Here is a 22,023-nt window from a genome sequence, read left to right as displayed (position 1 = left end):
AAAAATCTACCCATGTTGACAATTGTCTACCTTTTGATCTTTCATTAGGTGGTTTGCCAAGGGCAACTCCAGGAACAAATGCTTGGTCGCCCAGGAAAAAAACGTTTTGCTAGACCCAGATAACCCTCTCAAACTATGGGCTGTGTGGCTTCACCGAGGGAGTTGTGGCCTAGGAAGTTGATCCTGGCTCTGCAGATTAACTCTCTCATCACAGGCTATTGGGAGAGACAAGCTTGATGCCTTGCCAGGGATCAAAACATGAAGTGTTTTCCAAAATAGAAATGAGACACTGATACAAATCATTACTTTTCAATGTTTAGATATTGTCATGCATCTGTATTTGGAGAACCAAAATACTCCAATATATCAGATCACACCCTATTGTAGCTTGTCAATAGCGACACTGTAAAGGTAAAAATTTAATCGCACAGACTGAATTCTAGGATGGGGGAGCAGTTACATTAATGACAGTTAAAGTTTTCAACTTGACTTAGTGCTCTGTTGGTTTGCACAGCTGGGGGTCAGTACTACAGTTCTGCTCAATTGACAACCCACTGAGTGTTTTTTTGTTGCTGAGTGAATCATTGACTGTTTGGTCAAACTCTGTGTCAGGTGACTGAAGATTTGAACTGGCATCTGGGATGACTGAGCTTCAGCGTCACATAAGGGGAATAACTCAAATATTTAGACATCATTACACATCGTAAACAAATATCTTATTTTATTTTACACCATTTCAAAGACTTTGTTTGAACTTTTAGGGTCGATTTTGACAATTGGCCTACTGGATGTTTCCCTTTCGTCCCGGCTAGGTCTTTGTGCACTCTGTTTAAATCCTGGATGAGAGGATGTCCTGAAACCAAGCTGCTAAAGCTCCACAGTGTGATGCATTCTGGGAACTGTGCCAGCATGTCCCCATGTTTCGCCTTGATGAGGTGTCTTACTTGAAATTAACACAGAGTGGTAACAGATGAGTACATGGAGATTGTGACCATCAGGATGTGACAAGTAATGAAAGACAACGCTGACCGACAAGTTTTCACCTTCAAGTTACATTCTAATGGCGCCTCAGAGAAAACAAATTTGTTGCCTACAAGTAAAGACCTACTTCCCAAACTATTGGAGTTCAAGCGTGAATTCATATCCAATCCCCCCAAGTGAACCATGAACTGCAGGTTGAATGTTTACATTATGATATTGTTGACAGTATAATCAATGATAAGTGATAATGCTATATTATTTAGGCCTATCCCATTGCTTTTTAATGACCTCATTGATTGTGAATGGACACAGGAGAAGGGTGCCTTATTTAGAAGTAAGATCCTCTTACTACTCCAGTGCCTTTATCTATATGGACGATCAGGAGGGATTAACACCAAGGAAGAAAGCCTTTTTTCACTTTCTCTGAATTGTTCAGTACTTTGAGTACATTCCCAATGCAGTTGACCCATGTAGGCCGTCGTTAAACAAAAAAGCAGGCGTGTAAAAGGATTCTATTCACTTGTATACGTATGACAGTGGTCAAACTAATGAGCCGCTGCCTGAATGGGGTTTTTCTCCTTCTCTTTTGGATCTCTCCCTGACGTGTGACAAATCCATATTCTTTCACTAGTCATCCATGCTGTTGGTTGTTCTGAGACTTGGGTGCAGATTTTCTCTGAGGTGCCACCCCAATCATTCCTACCAGACAAGTCTGTTGACGCTGTCCTGATGCATGGATCTAAAAGGTGTCTGAGGGTCATCGCCATTCTTTGTTTTCTCTTAAATCAGATCATGAAATGCACGTGATTGTCAGGAAGAATAAATGTAGTTGATATGAATAGCCATGTCCAACACGTGCTCTTTTATTGAATTAACAAAGAGCAATTGCGCCACCACTTCAAATAAGCAGTGTATTCCATGTGTACCAAAAATATACCAGATCTCTAATACTTATAAACTCCAATGTCTCCTTATATAGGAATTACATTTGAATATAATTGACCCCTTTAAACCCCTAAATTAATTTCACAAAAAAAGGCAATCGTTAAAGATGGTCTACATGTACAGTGCCCTCCAAAAGTATTGGAACAGTGAGGCCAATTCCTTTATTTTTGCTGTAGACTGAAAACATTTGGGCTTGACATCAAACGATGAATGTGAAACCAGAGATCAACGTTTCAGCTTTTATTTCCAGGTATTTACATCAGGATCTGATGCACAAATTAGAAAATATCACCTTTTTGTTCGAACCCACCCATTTGTCACGTGAGCAAAAGTATTGGAACATGTGACTGACAGGTGTGTTTTGTTGCCCAGGTGTGTCCTATTACATACATTATTCAATCAATAAATACCACTGAATGTCTACACTCAGGTTCAGATTGGGTAAGATAGGTTTTGTCTATGCAGACTGTATTCAGAGGTGAAAACAACATGAAAACCAGAGCGCTGTCTTTGGGTGAAAAACAAGCAATTGTAAGTCTTAGAGAAGATGGAAAATCAATCAGAGCCATTGCAGAAACATTGGCCATAGCCAGTACAACCATTTGGAATGTCCTGAAGAAGAAGAAAACTACTGGTGTACTAAGTAACAGACGTCGAACAGGTAGACCAAGGAAAACATCAGCAGTTGATGACAGAAACATTGTGAGAGCTGTAAAGAAAGACCCTAAAACAACTGTTAGTGAGATCAGCAACAACCTCCAGATGGCAGGAGTGAAGGTATCACTATCTACTGTTCGCAGAAGACTTCATGAACAAAAGTACAAGGGCTACACCAGAAGATGCAAACCACTCATTAGCAAGAAGAATAGGAAGGCCAGGCTGGAATTTGCCAAAAAGTACAGAGATGAACCTCAAAAATTCTGGGACAAAGTTTTATGGACTGATGAGACAAAGATTAACTTTTACCAAAGTGATGGAAAGGCTAAAGTTTGGAGAAAGAAAGGAACTGCTCATGATCCCAAACACACAAGCTCATCTGTGAAACACGGTGGAGGTAATGTCATGGCTTGGGCTTGCATGGCTTCTTCTGGGACGGGCTCATTAATCTTCATTGAGGATGTAACACATGATGGCAGCAGCAAAATGAACTCGGAAGTCTACAGAAACATTTTGTCTGCCAATTTAAGGAAAGATGCAACCAAACTGATTGGCAGAGCCTTCATCATGCAGCAAGATAACGACCCAAAACACACTGCCAAAACAACAAAGGAGTTCATCAGGGGCAAGAAATGAAAGGTATTAGACTGGCCAAGTCAATCTCCAGACTTAAACCCTATAGAGCATGCATTTTACCTGCTTAAGAGGAGACTGAAGGGAGGAACCCCACAAAACAAACAACAACTGAAAGAGGCTGCAGTGAAAGCCTGGGAAAGCATCAAAAAGGAAGAATGCAAAAGTTTGGTGACGTCAATGGGTCACAGACTTGCTGCAGTTATTGAAAGCAAAGGATTTGCAACTAAATATTAAGTCTTATTCACTTAAATATGTTTTAAGTATATCTGTTCCAATACTTTTGATCACATGACAAATGGGTGGATTCAAACAAAATGTGATATTTTCTTAGTTGTGCATCAGATGCTGATGTAAATACCTGGAAATAAAAGCTGAAACGTTGATCTCTGGTCTCACGTTAATTATTTGATGTCAAGCCCAAATGTTTTCAGTCTACAGCAAAAATAAAGGAATTCGCCTCACTGTTCCAATACTTTTGGAGGGCACTGTAGGTCTTTTGTATTGATCATTTTCGTTGTGACTTCTATGATCTTCGACAGGGACCATGCTGCTTATATGACTTCTTTGATCTTCGACAGGGACCATGCTGCCTGCTTATATTCTTTGATGGTTTCATCCGTTCTTCATCAAGAAGTTGCTTTCAGCAACAGTGAACCTCACATAAAGCTGGAGTTCAACCATGAAGAATCTCAGCCCAAACAAAGTCATTCACAATCTGTCAGACCCTCTCGCAGAGAGGGAGCGGGACAGGACGAAAGGATGGCGGGTGGGATGGGCGGACGCATCACACTGACTCTCACACGCTGGAGTCCATGTTCATGACCCCGTGCATGTCTTCACACGTTGCAGGACTGTGAGAATCCAGGACAGCAGCCCTCATATCATGCGTGCTGGGTGTGATGAGAGGCATAGGGCCAAACCAACGAGTCAGGACTAACACAGAGAGAGGCCCCGTTTTAGGGAGGGTCTTGGATTACTTAGTGACCCCTAATGTCATATTATTGCAGAGCTTTTAGCAACCTTATAACTAGCTAACACATCTTCATGTGGTCTTTACAGCAACACACCTTAAACATCTAGGATGTGCTTTCTGGGACTAATATTCTTTTTTGTTCAATGTATTCAATAGTGGAATTAGAGGGCATAAAGAGGTGAAGGGAGATAGATCTGAATGTTCGTAACTTGGGGTTGCATTACCTTCCTGCATTACCTGGAGACATTGTGGCACTGAGCCCTGGATCCTGCACCCTGACAAAGCCTTGGCATTGAACTGAGCCAGGCGAACATAATCAGTGTGTTGTGCTCATGGGTGGTCAGACCAGTCTGGTCAGGAAGTGGACCGCTCCCTTCGTTGTTTCTTCAATCTTCTGTTGGTCATTGACATAGTCACTGATCTGCAAATTTGCACTATTGCACTGTACTCCACTTAGGTTAGAATGGGTTATAGGGTTGAAACAGGTTTTTTGTGCATTAGGGTTAGTATAGCGTACTATTTATTGTTATCTGTAATTTAGGAAGTTTTAGTGTTAGGGTTAGTATAGTCGTTTATTTATTGCTATCTGTATATTTAGGAAGTTCACTTATCTAAGCTCAGCATAGATGTACATTTGTTCCGTGTACTTATATGTTATGTTATGCCAGGTGCTTGCGTTGTCTTGTCTTAAGAATTTCAGTGCCCAGTCTAACCTTGTGTTGTTCTGTGTACCTGACAAATAAAAGACTTGGACTTGAACAATCTCAGGTGTGTTGAGGACACATTTTTTGTCATTCAGGTGTCTATTCAATGAACAATTTAAAGTTGATTTCAATGTTTTCCTGTTGCTACCATGAATAGCAGTTTGAAAGTACAAAATGATTGGACTTTTGTAAGTGAACTTCATATTGAATAAATGTGTCCTGTGCATAACCCAAATAATATCTGCTTCAGTATCACTTCACAAAGCACAACAACTCTGACTGCAAATCTAATGGGCCATGATGCAACCAATTAAAATTAATTGCCCAGAAAAACAGATCAATTGTACTTACTACTGAAAAATTTACCAGGATGAGTACATGTATGCTCTTAAGTTCAAAATTGAGTTTCAATTCCTTACCCATATGTCTGTGAGTACCCAAACAACATGACTCTGTTTATTTAAACGTTTATCTTCAAACTGACAGGCAATGTCCTTAAATTTAGGATGGATAAATCATATGCATGACTGAAAGGAAGTATTTGTACATGGAAGGGTTGATGCACTCCTGCTGTACTTCATGTTACTTAGGGTGGGGGGTGGGGGGTTGGGGTGCTGATCGTGTATTGCATGCCGCACTATCTGATCAAAATTACAGTTCTCTCTACAGTCAGAGCTCACGCAAGAAGGTGGAACGTAAGGGAGATACCCTTTCCGAAACGTGTAAGGGCGTAATAGTTTGTGAAAGACCCAGAGAAACATACATTTCCGACGAGGCAAATTCCAGGACAATTTTTTAGGTCTCGAAAAGAGGACATGTCCGGGTAAAAGAGGACGTCTGGTCACCCTATGTTACTGTACAATAGAGGTAACATGAAGTGACATGTACTGTTTTATAATTAATCTAGAATTCATGATTAGTCAAAAAATCACAAAGTAAAATATGTGGATATAAAGATTTAATATCATATAAATTTGACCATAATACTTTTAATTTCAATTTAATTCTAAATCAATATTAAGCATACTTTTAGCAAACAATACTATCTCATCTTCACCAAATGATTTTGTATTGTATGAGACAATATTAAGGCAGAATTGTACAAACACAGAACACGTTAGTTTTTTCAGAAATATAATCTACAATCATTAAGATACTAGCAAAATCAGGATTGGCTACAGAGGATGGGTTTGTAAGGGCCATCACCACACCACATACTAGACACCCCAGCATAGGCAGGCAAATAATGAACCAAAGCTGAGCTTAAGTATAAATGTCCATAGGTTCTAGCACCCAAGTTCACTTTCAGGTCAAGAAAGGCTAATGCTAGCAAAGCTAACCACGGCAGAGCTAACGCTAGAAAACTTAATGATAGTTAGCAGAGTGAGAACCGGCGGGAGTTGATGTTCATCTTGGTGACACCGATGAGGCGCAGCGGTGCAGAAAGACCAAAACCCGGCGTGACAGGACAGTCGCACAGAAGATCAGACAGCTCATCACGCTCCTCCAGGCCAAACGTGGCATCGTTGAGCATGCGGCGGTGCAAGTGGCATGTCTGCTCAATCTTCAGCTTGTTGATGTCACTGCGGAGACGCATGAGTTGCCTGGCCAACTGCTGGTCCTGCAGACGCATCTCTATCTGGAAGGGTGAAAAGAGGCAGTGAGACAATGAGCAGGGGCGCCGTTAAAAATGTTGGGCCCCATGAAGAGTTTGCAAATTGGGCCCCCAGTCACCCTCTTTTAAAAACAATTTAAGCGCAGTTGGCGTTCAATCTGTTAGAGATTGTGAGTTTCAAGTCAAGTTTCTGTATTTACTCAAGTTCTGTGTTAACACCAATCCAATTATAATAAGATAGCACCATTAAGGGATGCATTCGGAGTTGATCCTTCTACTGCCATCCTTTGGTGTGAGAAAATCCCCAAAGAAAATTCACAGCATGATATCCACAAACATCCCTTTCAGCCTAAAGACTCTTCATCATTTATTCTCACGTCTAATGTCTTTGTGCTAATGTTTGTGGCCACATACTGGGCAAAGTTTTGGCCTTTCTGTGAAGGGAGCCTCATTGCGTGCTCAGAAGAGACAGTCCGAGCATGCTTACTGGGAAGATAGGCAACATAATTGTGCTTAGTAAAACTGATTACTGTTGCAGAATCTGTGTATGAAGAGCTCACACTTTCCTGCCAATAATCACTTCCACTCACTTAAACTTGAATGTCTGTTTTCCAGTTCATTGCGATGTAACAATAAAGATTTGGATATTGCTTCCTTTGTTAAGAGCTAATTTGCTAACCAACTAGGGATGATGTTTTTTCATGCAGCCTTAATGAACACATCATTAACTGGAAGCTGAAGCAAAAGCATGATTACATTACCTGTATTAGATCTGCAAGACAATGGACTGTATGTCTACATACATTTTCAAAACTACATATATTAATGCAACACAAGTAGGCTATTCTGGAGTCTGGATGGTAATGACATAGATTGAAGATAGAGCAACAATGTGTTTTGGTCTCACCAGCTCTTTCCTCAGCCAGATAATTGCCTCATCAATGTTTTCGAACCCCTTCAGCGTTCCAGAGGGGAGACTGTGCTCTGTCTGACCCGAGCTCAGGTCCGTCTCTTTGTGCTTGTCCTGCCTCGTGGACTCCTCCAGGTCCAGTCCAAGCTGCTCCTGTGGTACAACTGAGCGCCTGGCGCTCTGAGCCTCTAACCGGGCTTTCCACTCCAGGTAGGATGGCCTCCGGGTCTCCAGCCTCAGTTTCTCCGTCAAGGCCTTCAATGTCCCCAGGTGGTCATCTGAGGTGGAACACACCTCCTGGTTCTCCTCTTCCTTGTCCTTCTCTTCCTGGATCGGGTCACAGGCACTGTCCACCTTTATCTGAAGAACTGGACAGACCTCCATGGCCAATCTAGTGAACGATAGATAAACCTTGCAAGAGAAGCTGGAGTCAAGAGGAATGGAGGTCCAATGATGTGTTCCTCATTAGCGGCCTACGTGATGTGTTCAGTGTGATGGGAAATTGATTGTTGCCTGTGTGTTGTTGATACATATGTGTTTGAGAAAGAGAAATGGACAAGAAGTGTTTGTTAATGTATGATTCTAGCTCTGGGCTGATGTAGTAATTTGGGGAACGATGAGGCAGGTGTCTTCTGGAATCTTCCTCAACTTCAATGAGTACTTCCTCTTCAAAGCCTGCTGAAGGTTTTTTTTCATAAGTCCTTAGCTGGATGATCTTCAAAACCCTAAAAGTCAGACATATCAGATGAATCACACACGTTGTATAAAAGGTTTGTATAATGCAGCTGAAAAGATAAGGCTGTGTCTAGCATTTATTTTGTGTGTGACAGAACACAACCTGACACTTGACAACACTGGTCAAGCTCACCCTTTCTGTGTTTGTTAAATAGGGTCTACTTCTCTCTACTTCATCTTCATCTGTTATTCTTGGGGATTGTTTGTAAATATTACCATGATTACTATTACCAAGTATGGACATTTTTATATCATTGGTCTAGATGTCTTTGCTGTTCTGTGTGTAACATGCCATCAATACAGATTCAGTGCACTAAGTCTTTTAAATCTACCCTCACCTCTCTGAGCTTACCCTCAATAATTAGATGTCCGACAACAAAGGCCTTGGATCAGCACTCTCTGAAATAGGCTACATCCACTGTCTTCCTATGGATTATCACTCAAAATGGGAGTGCGTGTGTGAAGGAAAGGGGGGGGGGGGGGTTTCCATAGCAACAGAGCACTCTTAAGTGAGTCAGCGCTTTTCAGCTACACTGGTGGTAAAATAATACAGGACCTGCGCTGCTAAAGGGTATCAGGGACTCAGACTGACCTATAACTAGACAAGATACATTCATGTTAAGGAGTTTAGGGGTGTTTTTAATCCATTATGACATACCATTAGTGTGTTCTTATTGGTTCTTCAGAATTGTGGGTACATCAAGCTTCAGGTACAACCTAGCTGAGCAATGAGGGGAATGCAGGTAGCTTTGATGAAACTGTGGTACCTCATCCAAAATATCTAATTGAGGGGGACTGGATTGCCTCATAATAATTACATTACCCTCCCATAAATATTTTTTTTCCCTCACTTAGTGTTCCCCATTCCTCCGCACCCACAATCCATTATTGTGGACACCAAGACTGAAATTATTCGACACAGCATCTAATCCAATGAATAGAAGGTTGTGCTCCTGAACATTCCTAAATATGAAGAGGGCATGACAGGTAGACACAGTGGAGGAGTGACTGCAGAACTGAGGGGCACCGAGGGACTGCAGGGGAATGAAGACAGATGCACAGTGGCTATAGAAAGAGGTGTTTTCAAAGGTGGCCTGAATGAAAATAATGGAGAATCACTGCTGTAGTGGGACAGACCGACAAGGATGGTGGTCAAAGGGGATCCACTGTTAAAATGGGATCACTGTCTGAGTTTACTACCTGACAATGGTTCACATTACATCCATCCAGACACATATCTCCCCCTCTAAAAATACACCAACCTGACGATTGCATTTCAGACACTTCCCTCACATCCCTGTGAACCACAGGGGTATTAGTATGACTGCATGTCTCTCAATGCTAAAACGTTACCTGGACCTATCTTTATGCAAATTGTATGTGGTTAGGATAAGTGAAGGATCTCAGATTAATACTGGTCTACAGTGAGATGCATTATAGCTGGACAACATCAGAATAATGGAAAAATACTAGGTCATCCATTTTCAAAGACCAGCCCTGAGATAAAGATAAGGGGGGGTAGTAAGGGGTAGTATTTGTTGTAGTAAGAGGGACAGAGCTAGGAGGATGAAAGGTGTGTGTGTGTGGGGAGTGACGACACACAACAATGGTGAACAAAAGGCCTTTTACCCCTGTTGTTAGTAGTAGGAACTGAACTGTCAGACATGCAAAGATACATATATGGATGGCCATTGTTCAGATAATTTGCATGTAGCCTCAATTAGCATCCATTTAGAGAACCATAGGGGAGAATGCAAAGGCAAAAAAATTATGAATAAAGATATGCATTTGTGGTAATTTACTCTACAAATGTTGTAGACTTTAGTTACTAATTTTACTTACAGCTGGCAGCAAGACTGCTATACACTTATACACTGACTTCCTTTGTATCTAACGGCACATCATTTCCAGGGGCCAATTTTAATTGAGTGCAAGTAAACTTGGGTGAATAGAACAGTGTTCCCTTTAGAAAAAGAAAACACTGGCATATCTGCAAAATATCATTTCCTGAATATTAAACAGTGTCTTAGGAAGAAGCACGACAATAACTCAGTAGAGAGAAAATGATCCCTGTGTCGCCATTAGCTGAATTTCCCTTTGGCATGGTGGTAAAGTGAAGGAGAGCCAGCCTTCACCACATTGCAATCTGTGTTTCATAGTGACTGAATAGAGCAAGATTTGATTGCTCGGCAACATCCAACTGCAGCAACATGGTTGGTTGCTGTGCCAATAAAATCAATTTTGTGGTGTTGAGTATGACATGCCACATCTGGTCTGGCCAAAAAATGAAGTCTGGTTGAATTTCTATCTGGTGTACAGCAGTGAGTGTCTACGCAAGAAACACAGTGTCCTCAATGGAGCTACAGTCACACAGTGCCTGTCCAAGACACCCAGCAGGAAAGCCTTTGTCCAAGATGTCTTACCAACTTAGAGATGCTTGCATTGACAATTCCAGTTTTCACATCATGGAGGGTGAGGATAATTGTGATTATAGTTTTTGGTACAGAACAATGTCGTTCAATTGATGTGGGGGCAGAGCAAAAATAACTTTTGAGAAACATGCAAATGCAGGCAAAAGTCCAAGATAGACTTGCAACAAACAGTTTGTTTGACGGACAGGAGAAGAGTTAAACAATATAGTACCAAAACTACTGTAGTTGGCATACTTGACAAGTCAACGTAATGATGTACATTTTTTAATTGTTTCTCATTGCTCATCGGCCTGTTAAACCAAAGTTTTAAAGGCTTATAGCCTACTGTCCAAAGATATTCTTAAAAACGAATGTGTAATCCAAGCAAGGCAGCCATACACCCATTCACAGGCGCATGTTGCTATTTCAAATAGAAAGAGCTTTTTTGAGGCGCACTAAATACGCTGCCAGAGACAGCGTATTTAGCGTCGAGACAGATGTGTTCTGTCTCGAGTTTGTCATGTAGGCTAACCTATGCTTTTAATCCACACTGCCTGTTCTGACCACAAACAAACTGACAATTTGAGAATAGTAAAATGGAACATTTTACCCTTTTCTACCAGCATAGAAACATGCTGTTACTGTTCTTATGAATCTCATTGTAACACGATTCACTGAGTAAAACCCTATACGCACTACACTATAAACTTCTGTGCGATGCTCCAGTTAGTCGTCACTTGGAATAAAAGCCTAATTCACACTGCTTGAACATACCTGTAATGCTCTGTCAAATTCAAATCAGGTCCGTCGCGGGCCAATTGAAACTATAGGGTAGCACCTGAAGTATACTAGACAGTCTTTAGCAATTATTCTACAGCAGATTCCCGCTGCAGCTTCCCCGATACACTTGTTTTTTGAATGGTTAGCAGCACCGGAGGAGGGGCAGTCTGAGTTGCGTCAGGTTTTGGTTGCCTAGAGACACCTCAGGAATCCAAGTCAAGTCTCTATCCCAAAAACAGATATTGCAGCAATTGCGCCCCAGTCTGTCAGGAAGAGGCAAACAGTCTCTGTTATTTATTTTATTCACTCACAATGAATGGCATTTTGTTTAGGAATAATGATACCGAAACTAAGCTGGAGACAAGAATACAATGTCAAATGTGTCCCAGCCCTCAAGAATCGTAGCCAACAGTAGCCTAGGGGCCTATTGGCACCGATAACCTTTTTTATTATTAGGTTTATTCTATAAAAATAATACAACTTTATAAATAAACAGAAATTGTTATAATGGTCTGGTATAGTAAATATTAGGCTATGCAATGAATATCGAAACATTACAAATATCGCAGACACGTTAGCCTAATTAGTGAGGTTTGTTTTGGGTCAGCTCCTACACGGTGGTTGTTTATGATAATCAAGGCATTTTTAACGGGTGTAGGCCTATCCCTAAACATCTCAGAATCAGCGCGCAGCAAGGAGCAGCAGATGACGTTGTTGTTTCACTAACGGTCTGTAGTAGACCTACACAGGGGTTAAGTGTATTATGACACTGGTGTAAGAAATGTAGGGATATTCTGTTAACTCTGTTAACTCCAGTGACCAGATTCACAGAAACATTCAGAAACATTCATTAAACATTGGTCCAAACCTATCCTGAATATTTCATATAAAAAGTAGGCTATATAATGACTAAATATATATATATATATATATATTATATAATGATAAAATGACTAAATGACTAAATGTAAATATAATATTAAACCTAAGTCAGGCCTACAACATGATTTTCATGAGAAAAAATATTGACACTGGTAATACACAGGCCTAAAACAAGAGCATATGGATTTAACCATTTTAAAGTGTTAGGCATGGTGTAGCCTACCTTGTTTCCAGAAAAACGGCCAAGCTCAGGGTCTTTTAAAAGTCTCGGATTCAGTTTGCCTTTTGGCAACACACAGTCACAGTAAGAACTTTCCACCATGTTCCATTTTTATACTCCAATAAAACATCACATGAATGAAACAAAGTATAAATGCTATTTAACACTCTCCTAATACTACTCAAAACTCTTAATTCAAAACCACAACGCAAAAAAACAGAGACTTACATAATGACTAAGTATACATTATTGTAGCCATCTAAAATGTATTAAAATAAATAACATTTGGAGGGATTGTTACTATGCACCCAACTGTAGACTGCAATGGAATATAGGACTAAAATAACATACATTCACATACTAGCTATCTTAGACAATAGCTATTTCAAATTTCAAACAAATTACAGTTAAACATGAAAATATATATATAAAAAATATATATATATTTTGGGGGGCATACAGGTGATCTCAAATCCTATAAATTGACCTCGCTGTAGTTTTCATATGCACAAAACTAACATCTGCCTCAGTCATTTTACCTGAGTAAATGCCAAATATCAACTGAGGTGTAAAATATCAAGAGACTATATTTGATTTTAACATAGAAACTCATGGTACACAAAAACATTGTCATTTGAAGGATAAGGGCCTACTGTATATATAAAACCATATTGTGACAGTCTACAAAGCAACAGTGGTCATTGTCTCCATGGATACCACTCAGTTGCTGAAGGAAGTACCATAGGATCAGTGCAGTTTATACAACTAAAGGAAGGAATATGGAAATCTGTTTTATTTCCCTCGATAAGACACAGTGCTGGTGGAATGTTTAGATAATATGGTGAAAGGAGGAATGGATCAGGAAGATCAGCTTGTCAATAGAACAGGATTTATCTGCAATGACAATTAAAGTGATTCAGTGAAGTGCTTCTTCTGTGGACATCATGAGGAGCAAGTGGAGACAAGAAGACACCTTCTCTTCAACTAGTCAATTTAAAAGCATAGTTCTCAAGAGCCAATCAGAGGGTGAGTTCCTCTATGTCGTCGTCAAACGAGGGTATGGCTCGGACGGTGGGCCGGCTCTCAGCAACGTGCAGGCTACTAAGTAGGGGGGGTGGGGGCGCAGCGGGGCGGGACTCAGGGTCAAAGAGGAACAGCCCGTCCTTCTTGCTACGTCCAGAGGTGGAGTTGGGGGTACTGTTGAGGACATCCATCTTACTGGAGGACGTTGGCGGGGCCAAGGGATGGGACGATGATGGCGGTCCAAACAGCTGTTGCATCAGGCTGGACTTCCGTCCCGTACCCCATACCTCCTCTTTCTCCTTTTCCCTCTCTTTCTCGGATCCCCCAAAGCTAATCTCCGCCCCTCCCAGGTGGGCGTCCTTCTCCTCTTTGGGAGGAGGAGGGGGGCCTCGAGGGGCGGGGCGACCAAAGGAGGGGGCGTAGCTGCCAAAAGCCAAGTCGTCTGTGGATGTTTGAGCCCTCAGCCCTCTCCTCCCCACCCCGGTCAATATTCCCCCCTCCCCCTCTCCTCCTCCTCTTGGTTTCCCACCCTCCTTGCTCCCACCCCCATGGAGACCCCCCATCTCTTCTGGCTCTGTAAAGCTAAAGATGGATTGGTTCTGGTTCCGTGGCTCTGAGTACCGGGGTGGGGAACGCACCACGGACCCGGAAGACTCATCATGGTCTGTGTCGGAGAACAAGCGCGGGGGCGGTTGGTTCTGCTGGTCAATCTCACGCAGCTTGGCCAATAGCTGCTCCTTCCTGCGACGCTCCTCCTCTGCCGCTTGTTGACGAGCTATAGCCTCCTGGTTCCGCCTCTCAACCTCTTCCTGTACCAGGCCACGCCTCTCAACCTCTTCCTGTACCAGGCCACGCCTCCTGTTTTCTTCTTCTTTCAAGTTCCTTTGCTTCCTGTATTCTTCCTCCTTCTCCCAGCCTAGAGTTTATACATAGAGAGAAAAGTAGTAAAAGTAGCAGAACGTAAAACACCAGGAGGCAAAGGCAAGTTTACTTTCAGATTCATTACTGAGACCAGATGACCCTCTTAACCACCTAATCTCCCCCTAACCACAAGGTTGCAGGAAGCACCATGTGGGTGGTTAGGATAACTGCTTATTGACCATAAGGGTCGACCACTTGGAAGGGTTTACCTTCTCTCAGTCGTCTGGCCTTTTCATCCTGCAAGTTCTCCTTCCTATCACTCTTCAGTTCCTCCTTCTCATTTTCCTTGGATCTCTTCCTCTGCTGGTCTCGCTCCTCTTTCTTCTTCTTCTCCTGTGTCACCGGGGGTCTCCTGTCTGTCTCATCAAGTTCCTGTCCAGAGAAAGAGAGGGAGAGTGCAAGAGAAAGAAGGACACATCATTTGTTTTGAACAATACTGTCATTGAAGAAAACAGACTAATTATTGAGCTGTGATAGTGCTTTATGATACACAGTGTATATCAATCTTATGTTTTAGATTGAACTAGTCAACATTGTAGAATGTAAGGGAAAGCTGTTGGAGTCAAATGGGCTCCACAGCTTCACTAATCGTTTTGTATTAAGAGCAGGTGACTTGATTCTGGTGAATCAGAGTGGGCGCAGTGAGTTGGAGACGCCTGCCTTGAGAGAAAGGTAGTCGTCAGGTGCCTGTTCGCTGTACTCGTTGCAGTCGGTGATGGCGGGGGGTGGGGAGGGGAAATCCAAACTCAGCTTCCTGTCTTCTGTCTGAACTGCCTTTGTGCTGGTTCTGTGGGGAGCTGGAGTGCACACGTAACAATGTTATTCTCTCTCACACACACCCTCGCCTATACACACACACACACACACACTGTCTCACACATACACACTCGTAAACAGGCACATACTTTCTCACTCTCAAAACAATACGTGCATTTCCTCTCTTTTCCTCCCACACAGGACAGATGAGCACAGGCGTTGACGTCACCTTTCTTCCTGGTGCTGTTGTCAGGGTCCTTCCTGGGCGAAGGCTTCAGCATGCGGTTAGCATAGATGTTCATGGTGTCCAGCTCCCTCTCCTTCTCCTGGGATGGTCGGGGCCAGCATCAGAGCGCGGTGAGGGGCTTTGAGTGTGTGTTTATGTCCGTGTGTTTGCTTGCTCGCATGTCTGCGCACATGTGAATGTAACTGTGTTTAAGTGTGTGTGTACAGCATGCGTGTGTGTGTTTACCTTGAGCTTGTTGCTGAGGCGTTCCAGCTCCTCCTGCAGGCTCCTCACCTCCTCCTGGGAGCTCAGGGTCTTCCTCCTCTCTGCTGCCAGCTGCCTCTGGTAGGTACTGCTGCTTAGCTCCACGCTGCGCTCCAGATCCTACACACACACACACGCACACACACACAGATACAGACACACACACGCATACAAATATATGTAGGGTGACAAAGAAAAAGTCAAAACCTTTTGTTTCGCTTACCTGCTAATGTGTGTCTCAGATTCAGGGTACCGGTATTGACACTTTGGACCCCTTAGGTCAGGCTAAGAGGATGTGTTTGTGTGTTCGGAGTCAATCGTCCAACAGTGGACTCATGTGACTACTACAGACACATCCTATTGGTTGTAACCCAGGGAAACTAGCTATGTGTATCCTGAGAGGGCTCAGGAGAAATATCCAGTAACATTGTTGTCTCTCTGGAGCTTATTAATGACCTGTATATCACTGTATCTATATGTCTTATCTCAAAGGATACAAATCCGATTAAATTCTCAACAAGGACTTTAGACTCAAATCCCATCAATCTTACATTCTAAATATAGATTGTCTTGGCCTACAAGGAAGCTAAAATAATTTGGCCCACATCTATAAATTGGTTGAAGTTCAAACACTGACATTTACTCAGACTTCATAAAGAAGAAGCTTGGTCCACCAGAGGACTTCAAATCCTCCTAACCTTGTTCTTCTTCTGTTCAAACCGCCCCAGTCTGCTTAAAACACTCCCGTTCACACGCTCTAACTGCCATATCAGCCATACTGGTACCCAAAGACGACCTACCTTGATCTTGCGTTCGTTCTCCAGGGTGTTGGCCTTCTCCTGCTCCAGCCTGCGGCTCAGCTCCTCCCTGGGTCCTAGCTCCTGCTGCTCCGCCAGCTTCCTCAGCCTCCCCACGGCTGCCTGGCTCCTCTGGAGCTGCTCCTGCGCCTCCTTCAGACTGCGCTCGGCAGCACGCTCCCTCTCCTGCACCCGCCGCAGACGCTGCCGCAGGGCCTGCGTCTCGCCGGAGTGGCGGGTGAGAAGCTGCGAGATCTCGCTCTCCGTGTCGTCGTAGCGCTGCAGGGCCTTCTCCTGACGCTGCTGGAGCTGTGGGGGGAGGGACAGGTCAGAGGTCACCTTTCTGAGGGTTCTAACCCCTTGCTAGGACGGGCCTGGGTTCTGACCTGTCTCAGGACCCGGTTCTCTTTCTGCAGCTCGTCGGTGCGCAGCTGCAGCTCAGACAGGGCGTTGCGTAGCTCATTGATCTTCAGCAGGCGGGCGGACAGCATGCGCTTGGTTACCAGGTCCAGGTCCTTGGGAGGGGCCATAGCAGAGTCTTTGCTTTGGGAGCGTAAGCCCCATCTCTGCTGCTGGAGACCCCCCCTCTGTGGCCGAGACAGGACTCGACGGACACCTGGGGGGGGTTGGAGATTAGAAAGAAGGGTGTAGGAGAGGGCAGAATAAGGGGATTGAGAGGGCGGAGACAGAGAGAAGAAAAGAGAGGAGAGGAAAGGAGGGTATAGAAGAAGGCAGGTTAGAGAAGTGTGCGTCTGACAGCAGGACAGGAGGAAGAAGAAGAGGGGGTATGGGAGAGTGTGTGCGTGTGCCTCTATACAGGTTGTGTTCAGACGCTGTGTTTGTGTGTGTGTGTGCGTGTGCAGACCTGGTTTGTAGATGGGGCTGCTGGAGACCCTCTTGGCGGGCACTCCTCGGCGCGGCCCCGGCGAGGGCGTGCGGGAATACGGTGAGAGCGTGCGCTCTGATGGCGACATATTCTCATAGTCCTCAGAGTAAAAAGATTGGCTGCTTCTCCGGTGCTCTCCTTCTGCCCTCCGGTCCTGGTCTGGACCTGGGGGCCGAGTCCTCGTCCTGGCCCGGTCACTGGCACAGCTTTTCTCATCCTGGTCCCTGCGGCATTTGTCCCGTTTACGGCTTCGGAATGATGACTCGGAAAGTTTCCCAGTGCTCCGCTGGGACTGGCGGCTTGGGTCGGCGTTGCGGTTGGCGTCCACGGAACATGGTCTGCTGTCTGCTTCCATGTTGTCCTCGTGGGCCGGGAGTGCTGCGTAACCGGATCTGTCATTAGATCAGACAATGGAGGTAACACAATCATTGCCTTTATTAAGAAATTCAGAAATTAGAACATTGCTTGAGTTTCAGTCTCTACTAATACTTGTCACACTCACAGTATTGGATGGATTACGGGGTGGATTAGTTTAGTTGTGAGCTGAAAGAACAATATCAACCAATGTAAGAAGAAAGAATATTGTCCAAATAAAGACTCAAAAGCGTTAGCCCGGCTATGCTCTTCCAGAGTTATGTGGTTATGTGGTGAACTTATTGTGTTTCCCGGTCACTAAGAGACGGCCATATCATGTGGAAAGTTCCATAAGGTATGATTGCATGATACCTGCTGTCTTTACTCCCTGCCTCCATAATCCACACTAACATTTACCAAAACTTCACACACACACACACACACACACACACATTACCAGGTGGGTTGACTCCCTAACTGCTCAGGGTTTAGTCACAGACAATGTGCAGGGTTGCTTCTCAAATTCAACCATACCATTGTGACTTTGAACAAGGAATAGTACCGAACCAACCAACCAACCTTATAAAGCCGCTGTTTGGCGGCTGATTCATTTAAATTAAGTATCACATTTTATTAACTTCTAAACCCTAACCCAGCAACATAAAACATATTTGTAATCAATAAACAGCAATAACCATCTTGTCATCATATTGCCAGTTGAGCACTCTGGAGTAAACATAATACATCTAGCCTAGATACCATGTCAATTCTTGCCTATCTGGGATTAAGCTGCCGTCTGTTCTTGACAGGCTCAGCTACAACGAAGCTGCCTTTACAACAGACCCAAAACTCAGTATGTCCCCAAACCACTCCGAAGCATGCTTTTTCTCGCTATACCTTTAGCTATCGAATTAAGTAACTTGCTATTAGGCGCACAGTAAGCACGCATCGAAATAGTAAACGTTGTTATTCTCACACATTGCTAAATGTGTGAGAGAGTACTGTATGGCCAATGCTACCTGTGCAAACGAGCTCTATATGTTTTTAGCATCCAAGAAGGCATCGCATGATTGCTACCTTGATGAATAGAGGTCATTGATATCTTACCAGCTTGTCAGTTTCTGATCTCCATGACGCCTACCCTTCACAGAGTGATCTTTTACACTAACTAGCGAATGTATTCGAAGTATTAAAGTACGTCCGAGTGCTGTCTGAAAAGCTACAGCTTTTCTTATGCTGCTTAGCTCGCTAGCTAATCCTGAACAGCAGCGACCCTAACATTGGCTAGCTAACTACACATATTGACCCTCCCTTTACGCCAATATGTAGCCACTCTATTCATAATATACAATTATCTGCCTTCTAATTTTCCAAGACAAAATAGCAGTATTACAACCACAGAAACCTGGCTGGCTATCTCTTCCGTGCCCACGCCTTGTGTCATTATGACGCTGTACCATGGCAACCGTGACTGTGTAGTTCCGCTTTGGCGCCTGGGAGTTGCGCTGTAACCACATATTGCATTTGATTCTCCATCACATTAAAACCTGTTTTCTGTTAAATCCAATAATTTACCATGAACAAATAACCCATAATTGCATCATTTACCAAATCAGCCACCTGAATGTGCTAAATGTGAATTATTCCTGGCCAGTGGGTCTCATTTCAAGATAAAATGGTCAATAGTGAGTTTAAATCTAAATCAACATGGTCTGATGATAATTGGTGAAAGAAAGGAACTAAACGTTTTGATAAACTACTTAACGTGTATCATTTTTGTATGTTTAAAATAACACAACCACCACAAACTTGTCATGTGTGCTATGTTAATCTTTGATCTTTTTCATGTTTTACCACTAGATGGGGCCACATGACCCTAATATGATGTGTAGTGTTTTATCATTCAGACGTAGTTTTCAGAATGCAAAAGAAGTTAAAACCAAAAGAAAATCCAGACAAGTTCAACATTTTCAACATGGTTTATTTGAAGCACAGGAGTCAAATTTTGGTCTCACTCACCAGCTATTGGCATATTATATAATCCCATTCAAACTGAAACACAAAACCTCAATAGTAATTCCATTCATGGGAGGCAGTATGAGAGTGGCGTAGATAAACCTTAACGCCCTCTGTTCTCAACTCTTCTCTCAGCCAAGACAATCCCACACTTCTCAGGAAAACTGAGGCTTGAATCCAGTGCAGTGCAACACATCTGGATGTATAATAGCTTATATGACAACATGATGACAAATGGAGCTATGGTGTCCTGTGAGGGTCAATAATATAGTCTTCTGATGACCACATCACTTTTACAGGGCGCATCTACTGGTACCCAGTTGGCATGATCTGGTTGTATGTTTTTCCATTCCTGCAAGATAACAAGTGCAATGTTTGACAAAGCCATCGGCAAAATGATACTACTTAAAAAAACAAGCCCATTTGGCAGAGTGGACACATACTGAACACACCACACACATACATAAACACACAAAGCACGCACGTACACATGCACACCCACGCACACATAAACAGACACATGCATTCACGCACACACACATACACACACAGACACACACAAAATCAGACCAGAACAAACTGACTGATAAGTTAATTAACTATTGATAGCTTGACAAATTTATGGACTCCAATTGACATTGTTTCCTAGCTGAATAAGGCACTGCACTGTGCATAATATAACATATCAAAAATAAGCTTAGTCACTAGACCTCTTTGAGGCTTTTGCTTAATGTTTGCTTATCTTCTTATAAACGCTGACACATCTGTAACGATGGACTGATCCCCTTCTTAGGAAACAAGACAACGACCAGACACATTATCACTAGGGTTGGGTCCCTGAGGTGCCAGACAAGAATCGCAACAACAGTATAAAAATATCTCATTATGACCATAAAGGAAGAAAAAAACACACACAAAATACACAACAACAATAAAAACTATTAAATATTATAAAATAGATTTCATAAGGGCTGAGATGAATTCCAAAAACAACAACTTGTGGTTCAAAAGTTCCAAAGTCAGCATGGTTGAACCATGGTTATCTACTACGATTGTCTGCAACATCAGCGTCAGTCTGTCCGGCTGTCCGGTTATTTCATACTACTGTACGGTTTCATTAAGAACTCTCCAAAACTCTTCTGTGTGTCTGAATACTGGAGGGTGTGTGATTGTTAAGCAAAGCTGCAAGATCTTTCTTTTCTGTAAATGTTGTTCAGCTCTCAGTATAAGTATGTACTGAAATAAGGTGGTGTATTCAGTCAGCTTTCAGTCTGCACCGCTCTGCTCGGGTCTGCGGAAGGTATCCCGTGAACCTCTGCTTCCAGAAGGTTTAGTTAGGGTTGATGGCAGTGCATTGAATGACCCATCACCTCTGCCTTAACCAATGAGGGGCAGGCCTCTGGCCTAGCTTACCAGGAGGGGGGAGGAGCGTAGATCCACAATTTAAACACAGAGAGGTCTTGATAATAGGAACCACACGACACTGACAGACAGGCAGACGGACACACACAGAAAAGCAGAAAGACACACAACAGACAAGCAGACAGACATACAGGTAGACACACACACACACACACAGGCAGACATTCTGCTCCCAAGTGTGGTTCCACCCCTTGTGGTTCTCAGCGGTCCAGGGCCCTGTCCTAGACCTCATCGGTCTTTCCATGGTCCATGTTTGCATTTGCACGCCTAAGCATATCAAGTAACGAGAGCTCTGTCATCGACCGCTTCCCCTGCCGTCCCCCCGTGGTCCATCTGTGGCCCATTTGCGGTCCTTCTGCGGTTCCACCTCAGTAGTAGCGGTTGAGGCTGCGCGTCCCGGGGATGTCGGGCTGTCCGTTCATCCAGATCTCTCGTATGATCCTCTCCCTCTCCTCCAGCCGCTGCGCCCGCTCCAGCTCCTCCGCCGACGTGAACACGTTCATGTTGAGCGTGCGCTCGAATCGCCGGTGCCTCCGCGCCGACAGGTCCGAGGTGGTGTCCCAGTCCGAGTCGGAGTCGCTGGAGTCGGAGGACGAGTCGGTGGGCCTCGCTCGCTTTTTGGCGGGCGGCCGTTTGCGAGGCTGACAGTCGGTGCGACAGGAGATCTGGACCACCAGGGCAAATAGGGTGAGGAAGAGACCCAAACACACCCCGCAGACGAAGAACAGGGCAGCTCTCTCCGGGTGATCTAGAGAGAGGCAAAGAGAGGGAGAGAGAGAGAGAATGAGAGAGGGAGAGACACAGAGAGAGAGATAGGTGGATAGAGAGAGAAAGAGGTGGAGAGAGGGGGAAGAGGTGGAGGTTTAAAAAGAGAAGTAGGAAGAGATGGAGAAAGACCCACCATGAGAG

The 22,023-nt window shown here is 43.6% G+C and overlaps 3 protein-coding genes across 6 annotated transcripts in view; all 3 read right to left on the bottom strand.

Annotated features, from left to right (window-relative positions):
* Positions 1-5,846: 5,846 nt before the first annotated feature.
* fam167ab (family with sequence similarity 167 member Ab) lies at positions 5,847-11,487 on the bottom strand. Its single transcript, XM_047021274.1, has 3 exons — positions 11,342-11,487; positions 7,419-8,146; positions 5,847-6,535 (listed from the first exon to the last, which is right to left on the bottom strand). The coding sequence occupies exons 2-3, from the start codon at positions 7,803-7,805 to the stop codon at positions 6,272-6,274; spliced, it is 651 nt and encodes a 216-aa protein (XP_046877230.1). The 5' UTR covers positions 7,806-8,146; positions 11,342-11,487; the 3' UTR covers positions 5,847-6,271.
* Positions 11,488-11,677: 190 nt separating this feature from the next.
* lca5 (lebercilin LCA5) lies at positions 11,678-19,124 on the bottom strand. Of its 3 annotated transcripts, none has more exons than XM_047021222.1 (10): positions 18,784-19,124; positions 17,825-17,865; positions 17,302-17,714; positions 16,823-17,052; positions 16,440-16,745; positions 15,622-15,759; positions 15,379-15,475; positions 15,054-15,190; positions 14,603-14,765; positions 11,678-14,388 (listed from the first exon to the last, which is right to left on the bottom strand). In XM_047021222.1, exons 3-10 carry the CDS (start codon positions 17,675-17,677, stop codon positions 13,469-13,471), a joined length of 2,367 nt encoding a protein of 788 aa, XP_046877178.1. In that variant the 5' UTR covers positions 17,678-17,714; positions 17,825-17,865; positions 18,784-19,124; the 3' UTR covers positions 11,678-13,468. The 3 variants fall into 3 exon arrangements, with proteins under 3 accessions (XP_046877178.1, XP_046877179.1, XP_046877176.1); XM_047021223.1 differs by having other exon boundaries at positions 17,302-17,700; XM_047021220.1 differs by lacking the exon at positions 17,825-17,865.
* A 515-nt stretch (positions 19,125-19,639) lies between these two features.
* LOC124468488 (protein eva-1 homolog A) overlaps positions 19,640-22,023 on the bottom strand; it is a 55,031-nt gene continuing 52,647 nt past the window's right edge. For both annotated transcript variants that reach the window (XM_047021247.1, XM_047021248.1), the window contains one exon: positions 19,640-21,862. In XM_047021247.1, coding sequence (XP_046877203.1) covers positions 21,483-21,862 — 380 coding nt within the window. In that variant the 3' untranslated portion in view covers positions 19,640-21,482. The remainder of the gene's footprint in view (positions 21,863-22,023) is intronic.

The sequence above is a fragment of the Hypomesus transpacificus genome, chromosome 6 (assembly GCF_021917145.1).
Source record: "Hypomesus transpacificus isolate Combined female chromosome 6, fHypTra1, whole genome shotgun sequence".
Lineage (NCBI taxonomy): Eukaryota > Metazoa > Chordata > Actinopteri > Osmeriformes > Osmeridae > Hypomesus > Hypomesus transpacificus.
Note: the sequence above shows the minus strand (reverse complement) of the source record. Positions and strands in the feature narration are given on the sequence as shown.